The sequence below is a fragment of the Cucurbita moschata genome, unplaced genomic scaffold (assembly GCF_002738365.1).
Source record: "Cucurbita moschata cultivar Rifu unplaced genomic scaffold, Cmos_1.0 Cmo_Scf00016, whole genome shotgun sequence".
Taxonomy (NCBI): Eukaryota; Viridiplantae; Streptophyta; class Magnoliopsida; order Cucurbitales; family Cucurbitaceae; genus Cucurbita; species Cucurbita moschata.
Window position 1 is genome coordinate 2,487,034 of NW_019268532.1, and position 13,422 is coordinate 2,500,455.

Here is a 13,422-nt window from a genome sequence, read left to right on the forward strand (position 1 = left end):
TCATAGAAAATGACTTTTTTTTGGGATTTGTTCATGGAGTTGAATTCCTATCTTCATTCAACAAGAGCGTGTACGTTTCTGTTTGATTTCTCGTGTTCTGTTTACTGTTTTCTACCCACAAAAACTCGATGAGGGTTTGCCCGTTTGCTCGTTGTATGCTAGATTTGAGGGACTACTGTTGAGTTGTGTGATGAATGATTGTTCGGTTTACGTGTTCTATATGTGTGTTTCTTGTAATGAAATGATGTTATGGGACCGTGCACGAGTGGGGAAACCTTTTGGAAATGATAGTGTCGAATAAAGGAGACGAGAGCTTTAGATACAAAAGAAAGGGGGAAAAAAGAGGGAAATGTGGTCAAAGATATAAAGACATTTTGCATATATATATATATATATATATATATATTATATATATATATATATGATGTCATATTTAATTAATTTGTTAAGAAAAATGTGGTCAAATAGGCCAGTTTATAGTAGCATAAATGATTTAATTATTTGATTGGTTGCTTAAAATTGTTTTATCCATTCTTTTAGGTATCAAAGAGAAGCATTATAAAAGGAGGTATGATTCCATGAAGAGATGAGAAAACAGAGATAGCCTCTTATTCTTCTTCTTTTGCTTTTGCTCTTCTTTTTCAGCAATGGATTTCTCTGCTAATTTCCATCACCAACTTCAACTCGAGAACCAATTGCTTCTTGGTTCCGGGAACGGTCATGCCTGGAACCCCGACGTCACATTGTAAGTACTTTCGAATACTCATTGTATACTCGATGTATCGTGTTTCGATTGATTCGTTAATTGTATGGTATGTTGATGAGTTAGGAAACTTGTGAACTTGTGGATTTGATCGAGGGGTTAGGAGTTGGATTAGGGAAAAAGAACGAGTTTGTAATAGCCCAAGCTTACTGCTTGTAGATATTGTCCGCTTTGACCTGATATGTATCGTTGTCAACCTCACAGTTTCAAAACGTGTCTATTAGGGAGAGGTTTTCATACCCTTATCAGGAATGTTTGGTTTTTTTCTCTCCAACCGATGTGGGGTCTCACAATCCACTCCCATGGGGTCCAGCGTCCTCTAGCACACTGCTTGGTGCCTGGCCCTGATTCCATTTGTAACAGCTCAAGCTCACCGCTAACAAATGTTGTCCGCTTTGACCCGTTATGTATCGCTGTCAGCCTCACAGTTTTAAAACGCATCTATTAGGGAGAAGTTTCCACACACTTGTTAGGAATGCTTTGTTCTCCTCTCTAACTGATGTGGAATATCACAATACATCCCTCTTGGGAGTCCAACATCCTCGCTAGCACACCGCTTGGTGCCTAGCTCTTATACCATTTGTAACAGCCAAGTCCATTGCTGACAGATGTTGTTCACTTTGACCCGTTATGTATCGCTGTCAGCCTCACAATTTTATAATGCATCTATTAGGAAGACGTTTCCACATCCTTATAAGGAATGTTTTGTTTTCTCTCCAACCGATGTGGGATCTAACAATCCACTCCTCTCGGGGGGTCCAGCGTTCTCGCTAGCACACTGTTCGGTGTCTAGCTCTGATACTATCTGTAACAGCCCAAGTCCACTGCTAGTAGATATTGTCCGCTTTAGTTCGTTACTTATCACCGTCAACCTCACGATTTTAAAACGCATAATGAGAGGTTTCCACACCCTTATAAGGAATGTTTTGTTCTCCTCTCCAGTCGATACAGTATCTCACAAAGTTCAAAAGACAAAAAAAAGTGTTCGATGCTTACTCTAGTTAAGGTTCAAGTTCAACTATCATGTACAACTAAATACTTTCCGGTCTTTCACATCCAGTAATTACGTTTGTATCATTAAACCTTGTCGAGAATTTGATTACAGTTCCCCAAGTTGCGACTTCGAGCCAAGTTTTCATCTTCAGGACATGAATCCCGCTACCATTATCGACGGAGAGAGCTGCTACACATACACAAGCTTGCAGCATTATTTCCATGGAAGCAAAGATAAAAAGTTCATAGAAAAAGGAGAAGAAGAGGCATCAGCTTCTTCTCCCAAAACCAATGGAACATTGAACAGCCATTGTTGCAGCTTTGAAGATTTGAACAAGATCGCTCAAAGCTGCTGCTGCTGCAGCACCAAGATTCATCCTACTCTTAATGTTTCGTCAAGGCAGCCATTGATGGCCGAGCTCTCGAGCTTTTTCGGGTTCGATCATACCGTCCCCTTCCAACAATCAACGAAAGTAAGTCGTTTTTCGGGTGCGATAACTTGTTTATATATATATTTTATAACATTTATTTAGAAATATATAAGATAAATATTTAATAATATTAAATAATATAAATTGAAGATGCCAAACCATGAAATTACACAAGCAAAGAGGCCTTGTAGCTTGAAGCAGCAAAAGCCAATTCAAGCCCCTCCAAAGAAGCCGCGAGTGGAGCCACGCGCCACTTGCCCTCCTTTGAAGGTATGCTTATTATTTATATTATAAATATTATTCTTTTTTATTAAATAATATTAAATATAGTTTTAATTAAAAAAGGGCATAAATGTAAATGAGTATATTTAGCCTTTATTTATTATTAAAAATAATTAATACTTTTTACCTATTATAAAATTTAAATTTAATTTTTAATTTTGGTTTGAACAGATAAGGAAAGAGAAATTAGGAGACAGAATTGCAGCACTTCAACAATTAGTGGCACCGTTTGGTAAGGTATGAAAAAATAATTTATTTATATATATATATATATATATATATATATATATATAATATTAAAAAAATATTCGACTTATTTTGTCAATTACGAAATTGCCCTTGCAGACTGACACGGCATCAGTTTTAATGGAGGCCATTAGTTATATTAATTTCCTTCAAAATCAGGTTGAGGTATTACTTCTACTTTCTTTTTTTTTTCTTTTTTCTTTTTTTTTTTTATAAAAATAAATTAAATTACAAATTTAGTCTCGAAAAAAATTATAATTTATTTTTTAAAATTAAAATTTTGAAAAATCAAACTAATTTTAATATTATTTTTTTAAATCGTAGCCAAAATTTTATTTTAACCTTAAAATTTAAACTAAATTTGATAATAAATATGGGAGGAAAGAAATATGGTTATAAAAATTAAAAATATTTTCATATGATTTCTTTAATTTCTATTCTAATATATTAAATGTATTTTATGGAATTGATGAATTAAATAATTTTTGAGTTTTTCTAAAAAAGTTATAATAATATTTTCTTTTATTATTAAAAAAAATTGTTTTTGGTAAATGAAATTTGTGATAAATTAATTGTTCAATTTCATTGTTTCAGATGCTAAGCCACTCTTACATGAAGTCGTGTCGCAGCAAAAACTACAAAACGACATGTCGGGTGAGAAATTCTTTATTTAATTATTTCGTTTCCAACCAATTTATTTAAAATATTCCAAACTAAAATTTTAAAATTTTCAGAAAATATAATGTTATCGAATAAAGCTGATTTAATTTTGGAAAAATTCTAATTTTTAATCCCAAGTTGTATTAATTTTCACCATGTACTTTCATTTTTATTCAACTTAATCACTATTTTACCGAGTTTTTTTATTTTATTTTATATAAATTCACTATTTTTCTTAGAAATCTTTTAAATTTTGCACCAAATATATTTTTAATGATTTTTCAAACGATTTTTTATTTTATTTTATTAGAAGTTGACAATTACAAAAATTTTAAAATTTAGGGTTAAAATTACAATATTTATCTAAATTTTGAGGTGTAATCTAATGAAATTGAAGGGTAAAAAATGGTTTTTTACCCTTTAATTTTTATCTTATATTTGTAGAAAATTTAGTTTTACTGCTTATCACAAAAAAATTAAATAATTTTACAGGATGAATCAAATGAAAAGGACAAAAAACCAGAGAGTGATTTAAAAGCCAAAGGGTTATGCTTGGTACCAACGTCTTGCATTTCATACTTGCCGGAAGATACTAGTACCGGCGGCAGAATCGGCAACATTTGGCCGCCGTTGACGGCGGCGAGTTTCAATCGGAGAACATTTTGATGGGTTTTGTGGATGAAAAAGGGGTAATATGAAATGTAAATAAAAAAAAAAAAAGTAAGAAAAAACTTACTAATGTGAGTAAATTTGGTCACTCTCTTTGTGATGATGATAGAGATGAAGCACCTATGATCCATTCCTAATGGATGCTTTGTAAATGACTTCAAATTATAATGAATGGACCTAATTAGTTTTAAACATGAGGTCTAATATTGTCTGTCTATCGGTTTTAAACGTGAGATGAATATTGTCTGTTTACAAATTTCATAATATTGTTCTCTTTGAGCATAAGCTCTTATAACTTGGCTTTGGGCTCCCAAAAGGTCTCACTTCAATGGAGATACTATTACTTGATTATGAATCCATGATCATTTCCTAAACTAGCCGACGTGGGACTTTCATCCAACATTCCCCTCGAACAAAATACGTCTCTCCTTGATGGAAGCTCTGACTCATTTTTCTTTTGGAGTCCTTTGTTTGACATTTGAGGATTTTATTAACATAGATAAGTTAGCATGACTCTGATTCCATGTTAGACAAGGAGATATTTAAAAAATTTTGAGCTCAATCTACAACCATTTTCTTCAGGTACAACATGCTAATGAACATCGAGAGTCACTATAACTCAACTCACTCAGGAATGTTATATTTCAAGAACTTTCTTATTTAACTCATGTCTATGAGCCATTTTAAAATTTATGGTGCAACTTTTACCGATGTGACTCACCTAAATTTTTTTCTGCCATCAACATAATTTTCACCACACACGCCTTACATAACCGTCAAGCCAATGCTTGTGAGGAAACGTGCAAAATGATTTGGGTTTGAAGATAGTTTTGTAGGGAAATGATCATAATTAGTTAAAACATATATTCTTGACCAAAAGATTAGAGATTCAAAGTTTCAGTTTCATTCTTACCGGTGATCTCAAATGAAGATATATGAGACATCTAACCGAAGATATGTCACCTAGTTCAAATTTCCTACCAACAATTGACCAATTGTAATTTTATTAGACAACTAAATTATTATGATAGAAAAAAAAAATGCATGACATAAAAAGGAACAGAAACAGAGTAGGGTTCCTAGAAGTCAAATTTCACTTCACTCATCTAAAGAAATGGATCAGATTCAAATAAAAATGAAGCTATCTTATGCAGGGGAAAATGAGATGAAATCAGAAGCATGACCTTTCTCCTCAATCCCTCGATCTCGTCTTCTCCCAACTCTGTCCCTTGTCTATTTGTGTTGTTCTTTCATTGAATGCCCCAACTCCCCTTCAGAACTTGGAACATTGTATTACACATGGCTCCCCTACACTAGCCCTCATCAAATTAGGTCTTTGTGCAATCAATCTACCATCTTGACGCTGAGGCGTTGCTCTGCCATGTGCAGTGTGCGTGCTACTATGTCAGCTACATCTCTTTTCAGAAAGTTTCTAGTTTCTTGGTCAATTTTCATTGTTTTACATACCTGCAATGGAAGAATACAATTCTAGCAAATTATGAGGTGAAATAATGACTGGAATAGGATTAGTATAGGAAAGGGGTGAAGTATAGATGGAGGAAAGTTAAAAAAAAAGAGAACAAGTACACGGATATAACACACACCATGTGAGAGCTCTAAAACTCAAGAAGTAAAAGATTCAAAATCATGGATTGTGTCTGAGAAAATCTCTTTTTTTGTTCTTGAATGGGTGCCCAAGGAGAGTGATTGTAAAGGCCCAGATCTACCGCTAGCAGATATTGTCCTTTTTGAGCTTTCCCTCTCGGGTTTTCCCTCAAGGCTTTAAAACGCGTCTTCTAGAGGAAGGTTTCCACACTCTTATAAATGGTGGTTTGTTCTCCTCCCCCACCAATGTGGGACATCACAATCCACCCCCCTTCGGGGCCAGCATCCTCGCTGGCACTCTTTTCTTCCTCCAATCGATGTGGGACTGCCCCCAAATCCACCCCCTTTAGGGCCCAGCGTCCTTACTGGCACACCGCCTCGTGTCTACCCCCTTCGGGGAACAGCAAGAAGGCTGGTACATCATCCAGCGTCTGGCTCTGATACCATTTGTAAAGGCCCAGATCCACCGCCAGCAGATATTGTCCTCTTTGGACTTTCCCTTTCGGGCTTCTCCTCAAGGCTTTAAAACACGTCTTCTAGGGGAAGGTTTCCACACCCTTATAAATGGTGGTTTATTCTCCTCCCCAACCAATATGGGACATCACAAGTGATGCACCAAGTGATATTCAAAAGAGACCATACATTGTTAGGTAATGCAATCGAGCAACCAACACTGTGTAATGAAATCCTAAAAGGAATTAGCAAAGAACAAGATATGAGGAGGTGACTGAGATTCAGGGCCATTTTTTGCACATAATACAGCAGCTAGGAGATAAAGAAATGCCCGCTGATTCACGCTGGAGCTCATCTTGTGTGTTCAAGCAAGTATGACTAAGTTACAGATAAAGAACTCAACTTTTTTTTTTTTGGATAATACCCCTCAAGATCATCTTCTGTAAGTTTTCTTTGCTATGCTCGATGAAGCCAGGGTTCTGGACAGAGATTTAGATGAGAAGCCATTCTTGTATAAATTCCAGACCCATAAATCCTCCCGATCAATTAATTCAACTTTCGAAAGAGCATTGGATAATCTAGCCTAGGCGTCTTCCAAGACTTAAATTCCAAGATGTTGTAACATAAAACCACAATTCAGAGATGACTTGAGAGCATATATGGAAGGGTAGTCATCCCTGAAAGTTCTATTCTCCAACCAAAAGCCTGTCAAGAACCGAGAGCTTTGATCTCGGATAGGCTATCACCTTTAATCTATCAATGTATTTCCAGGCGCCCTTTATCTATGGAATGGAAGTATGATCTGGCTTTTGATCAGTGTATTAATCCATACTTTGAGGCAATCATTTTTCTCCACAATGACTACTTGAATGTCATTAAATTGACCAAAACACAACCCATTTAAGGCAGCACTATATGAGGAATGCTTCCAAGGGAAAAATACATGTAAATAACATCAAATCAATAAGAGAATGCTTTTTATTTTCTTAAAGCAACTCAATTAACGAATTGTTCACAATGCCAAAGCACTTCAGAGAAGTTGAATTGGGAGAAGCCATGGGATTAAGTGCGGGTCAATCTATTGGAGAATCCGGCACTCAATTAGCATTAGGAATCTTTTATACTTGTAGATATTGCAAAACATACAAGAGCTCCTAATGGAAAAATAAAATTCTATCAGGAATTGCCTGCTCATCTTATATTTTGCCACCTAACCAATCAGCCTTTTATGAGATTTTTTCCCCTTGGAAGGAAATTCTTGAGAGATATTTGTTTTCCATGCAGCAAATAAATACAAATAAGATCAAAGTGTCCAAGAGAGTGACCTTTTCAATTGCTCATTTTTTAGGGAAGGATACAGCCAAGAGCAGCCATTGCATTGGACCATGATACACAGCACTCAAGCATACCCCACAAATCCTTATCTGAAGGTCCAGATATAGACATGGGCAACACTAACCCTGCATCGCCAGTATTCTGTGAACATTAGTGCTAATCAATTATATTACAGATATCATACAAGTTCAATCTACACGGGAAATGTATGCATTTGCAATTTGCTGGTAATAATTTCATTGTTCTGAAAACTAAATGCTTGGAAATTTTCCTAAATTATACACATGGATCAATAAGACTGGAAGCCAGGTAAACAAGTAAATTATGGAAAATCAACATGATAATTTTAACCCCCAAGAGGTGGATCTAGTGGTAAAGGTTTAGAATATCTGAGTTACCCTGCCTGAGTTCAAGCCTCAAAAGTAGAAAACTTAATAACTTAATATATTAAAATCCTCACTGTCACTTAGAACTAACCTTGGGATGGGCGAAAGTCAATCCAAGGATTTTTAGGGCAGTCATGATCATAAAACATGATCATTGAACCATGATGACATATGATAGTTTTTGTTACAACACAGTATCTTATGAGAGCCATGAACAAATATAGTAAAACAGCAAATATAAATTAGTATCTTATGAGAGCCATGAACAAATATAGTAAAACAGCAAATATAAATTAGTATCTTATGAGAGCCATGAACAAACATAGTAAAACAGTAAATATAAAGTAGTGTGTAACTAGAAGTCCAGAACATGTTTTGCCCTTTCCATGACATTCGTACTATAAAAAATTATGGTAAGGAAAGCAGCCGAAGTATTGGACTTACCACATACACAAATAAATCCTCAGTGAGGCAATTATTCCTTAATATTGGGTATCTACTTTCCAAGCTTAGACTTGTAAAATTTTGCATTTGAAATATCACCAACTTTCCCTTTCTCTATTTTCCTGTAGAGACTCACTATCTTCTTGTCCAATTCATAATATTCTTCCATCTTCTTCATAGGTTTCAAATCCAAGTCAATGAAGTGTGCCTGAAATATAGTAAGCAAATAACTTCCCACATCAAAAATAGTTGACACCTTAAAGAGGAGAAAACCTAAATAAACTGGTAATCACTTCTTTTTGTGCATTTAGATTTGAACTGAATTGGCTTCCAAAAACACGGTTGATTGAAGTAAAGCTCATAACTGAAGCAGATGGCAAATAGTTTACAATAGCTAAAAGAGATGCAGTATCTAAATATCATTGAAAAGAAAAGATCCATATATATTGGTTGACCTGATAAATCATTAATAACATAAGTTACACATAAGCAAATTTCATTATAATAACGCCAAATAGTTGGTGTGATGCTTGCTTGATTCAATGTTCATCAACTGTTTCTGAAAGCCAATTCTTTTTGTTCCTCGTAAATATACCTCAAATTTCTTCTGGAGAAGTTATAATATAAAGTGCTTTCAAATAATCTGGCATCCCTTTGAAATGAACAGAATGAAAAAAAATGAATTACATGTACCTTATAATCAAAAAATTTCCCTGGTTCAAGGCGTATTGTGTTATTTGAAGAGCCCCATTCTTCACATACTCTCCGCCTAAAACTAATCATCAAGCTACAGTCTTTAGCAGTAGCAGCTATCAAAAAGTTTTTGACAATCCTTAAGCTTTGATCAAGAGGGAGGGAATGCAAAGAGGCATATCTATGCAATTCTTCATCTTCATTCAACTGTCCACAAACCACACAAGGCTCTGAAATTACATCATAATATGCATGAATAGCACCTTCTATGTCCAAACTATCAAGCTTCTGGACTTCAAGAAGTCGATCCAGAACTCCAGATTTGTATAAAGTTTCAGTGACAAGCTGTAGCAAGCTAGTTGTACACAGACCAATATCTGCTCGAACGTCAGACTTGAGTGCATCTTCAAATGCTTCTCCAACAATCACGTCAGTATTTTCAGCAGAACCACCCAAGGCCCCAAATATAAGAGAGCCATTCAAGAACACACGAAAGTTGTTTTGTGGTGTGGAAAAAAGATCCTTGACTGCTTTAAGTATACGATCCTTGGAACCAGAGAAGAGATCTAGAGGATCATAATCACTGAACTCCGATATCTACAAAATAAATAAAATTCAACAACAGTGAAAACTAAATTATTAACAAATTAGGGCTGCGAGATTAATTAAAATAAGGTTAAATTGCAAATTTGGTCCCTATAATTGGGAGAGTTAAAGTTTAGTCCTTATGATTTTAAAAGTAAAAATTTCGTCCTTATGATGTGATAAATCCCTAATTTATGAAGATTTTATCGAACCATTTGATTAATTCTAACATTTAAAACCATATAAACTAAATTCCAACTTTCTCCAAACCATAGAGACCAAATTTGCAATTTAACTTTAAAATGATACTCTAAAAGGGATCTTTTTTTATAAAAAAATAATAATAATAAGAGATAAGAACCTCACTATCAACAAACGAAGAACACACAGGCCTAAAGGGTTTAGGAATGAGAGATCCCAAAGCCTAATTTGGAGGGTTGAAGAAAGATTACCTCTTCTTGATGCAGCTTAAGGGCTTGGTGCATTCTGAAACGGGTCATACACCGTTTAACAGCATTGCCATGGGATATGAACCTTGAGAATGGGATAAACCCACATTTTGGCTTTTGGGGAAAGAGGAAAACAAAACACAAAATTTAAAAGTGAACCACTTTTAATCATTCATTGGGAGCAATGCTGGCAGAACTAAACTACTTGATGCCTAAAAAAACAAAATAAATACCTAAAAGAAAGAAGTACCTTTATTTCAACAGATATGCAAGGTTCCCCATCTAAAGCACCTGAAATAGAGAGAGAGAATAAAATTCAATCACCAGGATGAAATAGTGAAAACAAGTGAAAACTAACAATCAGGGGAAATTAACAAGGACGTCACCATCTGCCTGAGATCATGGCTGCAAGTAAGGCCAGGCAATTGGTGAGCTAACATTCCATTCCCAACAGAAATCAAGAGTGGGAAACAGAAATATATTCGAGTGTTCTTCATTTTCTAAATCCATTGGCATATATTTTTCAAAAGCATGCAGAAGATGGATGCAATCTATCAACAAAATCATATACAGCACAACAATCGACCATTCATCAAGATCATAGGTTGAAAAGTTATCCCGAATATCTAAATGTCTATAATAAACTATAAAACAACTCAGAAGATGCAGTCTCTTTATTTTTCTGAGAAAAAGGAGAGAGATAGAGGGAGAGAGTGAAACCAAAATGCCACAACACATTAGTCATTAAAGAACCTATCTCACTTCAACACTAGCCCTCCTACACCAAGATAAGTCGACAGATTTAAATCAATGGACATAAGACGCCCCAATATATCAATGAGTTCAGCTAAATTTTACCATTATTCTGAACATTTCTAAGCTAATCTACAAAACAGCCTCAAATGCCCAACGCTGACCCCCACCTTTTATCTCCAAATACAAGAAAGGGAGGAGGGGGGAGCATAGACGTATAATGGGGGCAGATGTCATGGGTGGTAGATACCAAAATGGATAAAAAATTAATTTTTGCATCTAGATGAGAACTTCAAATAATTGTAGAATTTTCATTTTAACGTGGGGGAACTAGATATAGCAAGGTTGATTTAATTCGGGCAATGGAAGATCCATATTCCTGGAAGGTATATGCAGCAACTACATTTTCAATACATTGGGAAATAGTTTATAATATATGGCGAGGCTGATTGATGTTTGCTACTGGTAAGGTTAATAGTGAGTTGAGATCGGTAAGGTGGTTAGGCTGCCATGTACGTTCTGCTAGTTACTCCTATATTTCTGTTAGACTCTTATCTTCCTTATCATTTACCCGGGACCAAAACAAAAAAGACAACTGTTAATTAGTTAGCAGCATATTAAAGAACGGAAGAGAGTGGGCTCAATGCACCAAACCACTTGAATGCTTGGGGAAGCCTTGTAATATTCCTTCCAAAATGATGCAATTCTATTATTTCTTCGATTTCTTAGCTACTAGCAGCTCCCCACTTAAAATAAATCAAGCCAAGCAAGTAGTTTTATATTTCTCTTTCGAAGAAGAAGTTGCTATCATGTGAACCTACTAGGAAACCCTGTTCGTATAATGTGCAAAGGCCCTATCTGCCCCTTGGTGTTCATTTCTTGGGGAGAAGGGACCATTGGGAACAAAACAAAAACATGTCATGCTACTTTGAAAGAAAATAGTAGAATAATTGCATGAAAGACCATGTCTGAATCAATAAGTTGACTAGTATGTAGACAGCTTCTTCACCTTGTCCTGAAGTGAACAAATGGCAAGTCCACACAGACTACAAATGCACGCTGTCCACTTCTATATAACAAGCAGAGCTACAACAGTATTTAATAGAAAAACTGGGGAAAAACTATTATTACCGTGAAGGAATATGGAATGATCAGATAGAATAAGAGCATAATCACGTTGTGTATCAATCTTTCCAGTATTTACCCTCCAAGATGGCCGTTGACTACTTACTTCCTTCTCTGCCAACTCTAAAAACTCTCTGCTTACTTTGACAAGTTTCTGCAAGTGTAAATGAATACCATGCTCAGAAATTTATATCAAGTCCACAAGGTAAGTTATCACAGCCTCAACAACAATTCATGTATTCACTTTTAATGGTAGAATTAGACGAAATGAAAAAGGTATACAATCAGCTGTATTTCCAGAAATTTATCAACCCACTTGAAGAGGAAAAGAAAAACATACACCAGCATCGACGTGTTTGGAACCTAATAAGGGGCTCATTACATGCTGCACAAAGGTTTGGGCAGCAATGTCCCTGTCAGTACATGAGACAAGGTTCCCTATGTCACCCCACAACAAGTATTCGTACTTGGTAAATGCAGTTGGACTCCTCGCACGTTGTGACCCATTGATGGGAGCCTTTTGAATACGCATAACTTTTCCAATCTACACCAAGAAGAATAGTTAGTCACAAAAAAGTTCTAAATCCCCAATTCAATATTCTCTCCTTTCTAGATTGAATTCAAATCATCCCTTCACTTAGATCTTAACAATATCCTAGCTATCCAATGCCCCATTTCCTGGCCACACTTGCAACTACAGAAAAGTCTCTGCAACAATGTATAAACAGCCAAATTCATCCTAATGACAGACCACTTTTAACAAAGAGAGAAAGGGGCCACAAATTCAACATACAAAAGCTGGAGAGGAGCCAGTATAAGCAAGAACAATATTAGCGGCTCCTTCGCCTCTATAAACCCAATCCACAGCATCCTTCTCTTTTAGTACAATCTCCATCCCGTGCGTTCGTCCTCTGGAATTGTTCCAACCGTTAAAAAAAAAAAAAAAAAAAAAAAAAAAAAAGACGCAACGACATGCCAATAATGAATCATCCTCAAATTCGAAAAAAGATTCAAATACCTGATCTGAAAATCGCACATTGTCCGCAGGTACCGGGTGATATAAACCCTAGATATTCCGAGAAATCCCACATTCCACAATGCAGCTATGATTTAATACAATAAACAACCTCAAAATAATCGCGAGAAGAATGTGATAATTCAGTAATGTGAAAAGGAATTGAACCAGAAAAAACAGAGTTCAACGAGATTAGGATTGAAATTTCGGGGACGGAGGTGCAACGTGATGCTCAGCGGGATTTGTCGATCAAATACAGCGGATGAGATCTGAAAGAGGGAAAGGCAATTTTTGGATTACAGGGATGCGATGTTTTTGTTCTACGCAATCTGGCGGGGTTTTGGGAAGATTTATCATATAAATATAAATAAAATATTATATTCAATATTTATTTTTTTATATTAAATATAAAAATGAGTTGTTATAAATTTTAACGTACAAACAACTTCAAAAAACTAAATTGTTATTTTCTTAAAAATTCACCAATTAAAAGTTATTTATTTATTTATTTATTTTCCTTTCACCTCAGACAATT

At 35.3% G+C, this 13,422-nt stretch overlaps 2 protein-coding genes across 5 annotated transcripts; one reads left to right on the plus strand and one right to left on the minus strand.

The window, feature by feature from the left end:
* Positions 1-574: 574 nt before the first annotated feature.
* LOC111454232 lies at positions 575-4,132 on the plus strand. Of its 3 annotated transcripts, none has more exons than XM_023095625.1 (7): positions 575-745; positions 1,869-2,229; positions 2,338-2,457; positions 2,641-2,706; positions 2,815-2,880; positions 3,310-3,369; positions 3,868-4,132. In XM_023095625.1, the coding sequence occupies exons 1-7, from the start codon at positions 648-650 to the stop codon at positions 4,039-4,041; spliced, it is 945 nt and encodes a 314-aa protein (XP_022951393.1). In that variant the 5' UTR covers positions 575-647; the 3' UTR covers positions 4,042-4,132. The 3 variants fall into 3 exon arrangements, with proteins under 3 accessions (XP_022951393.1, XP_022951394.1, XP_022951395.1); XM_023095626.1 differs by having other exon boundaries at positions 2,815-2,874; XM_023095627.1 differs by lacking the exon at positions 2,815-2,880.
* A 906-nt stretch (positions 4,133-5,038) lies between these two features.
* On the minus strand, positions 5,039-13,215 carry LOC111454721 (inositol-pentakisphosphate 2-kinase-like). 2 transcript variants are annotated; one of them, XM_023096237.1, is made up of 10 exons: positions 12,891-13,215; positions 12,666-12,783; positions 12,213-12,416; positions 11,879-12,026; positions 10,245-10,285; positions 9,998-10,108; positions 8,961-9,557; positions 8,268-8,475; positions 7,428-7,578; positions 5,039-5,511 (listed from the first exon to the last, which is right to left on the minus strand). In XM_023096237.1, the coding sequence occupies exons 1-8, from the start codon at positions 12,908-12,910 to the stop codon at positions 8,320-8,322; spliced, it is 1,395 nt and encodes a 464-aa protein (XP_022952005.1). In that variant the 5' UTR covers positions 12,911-13,215; the 3' UTR covers positions 5,039-5,511; positions 7,428-7,578; positions 8,268-8,319. The 2 variants fall into 2 exon arrangements, with proteins under 2 accessions (XP_022952005.1, XP_022952004.1); XM_023096236.1 differs by having other exon boundaries at positions 5,040-5,511; positions 7,428-7,562.
* Positions 13,216-13,422: the final 207 nt, after the last annotated feature.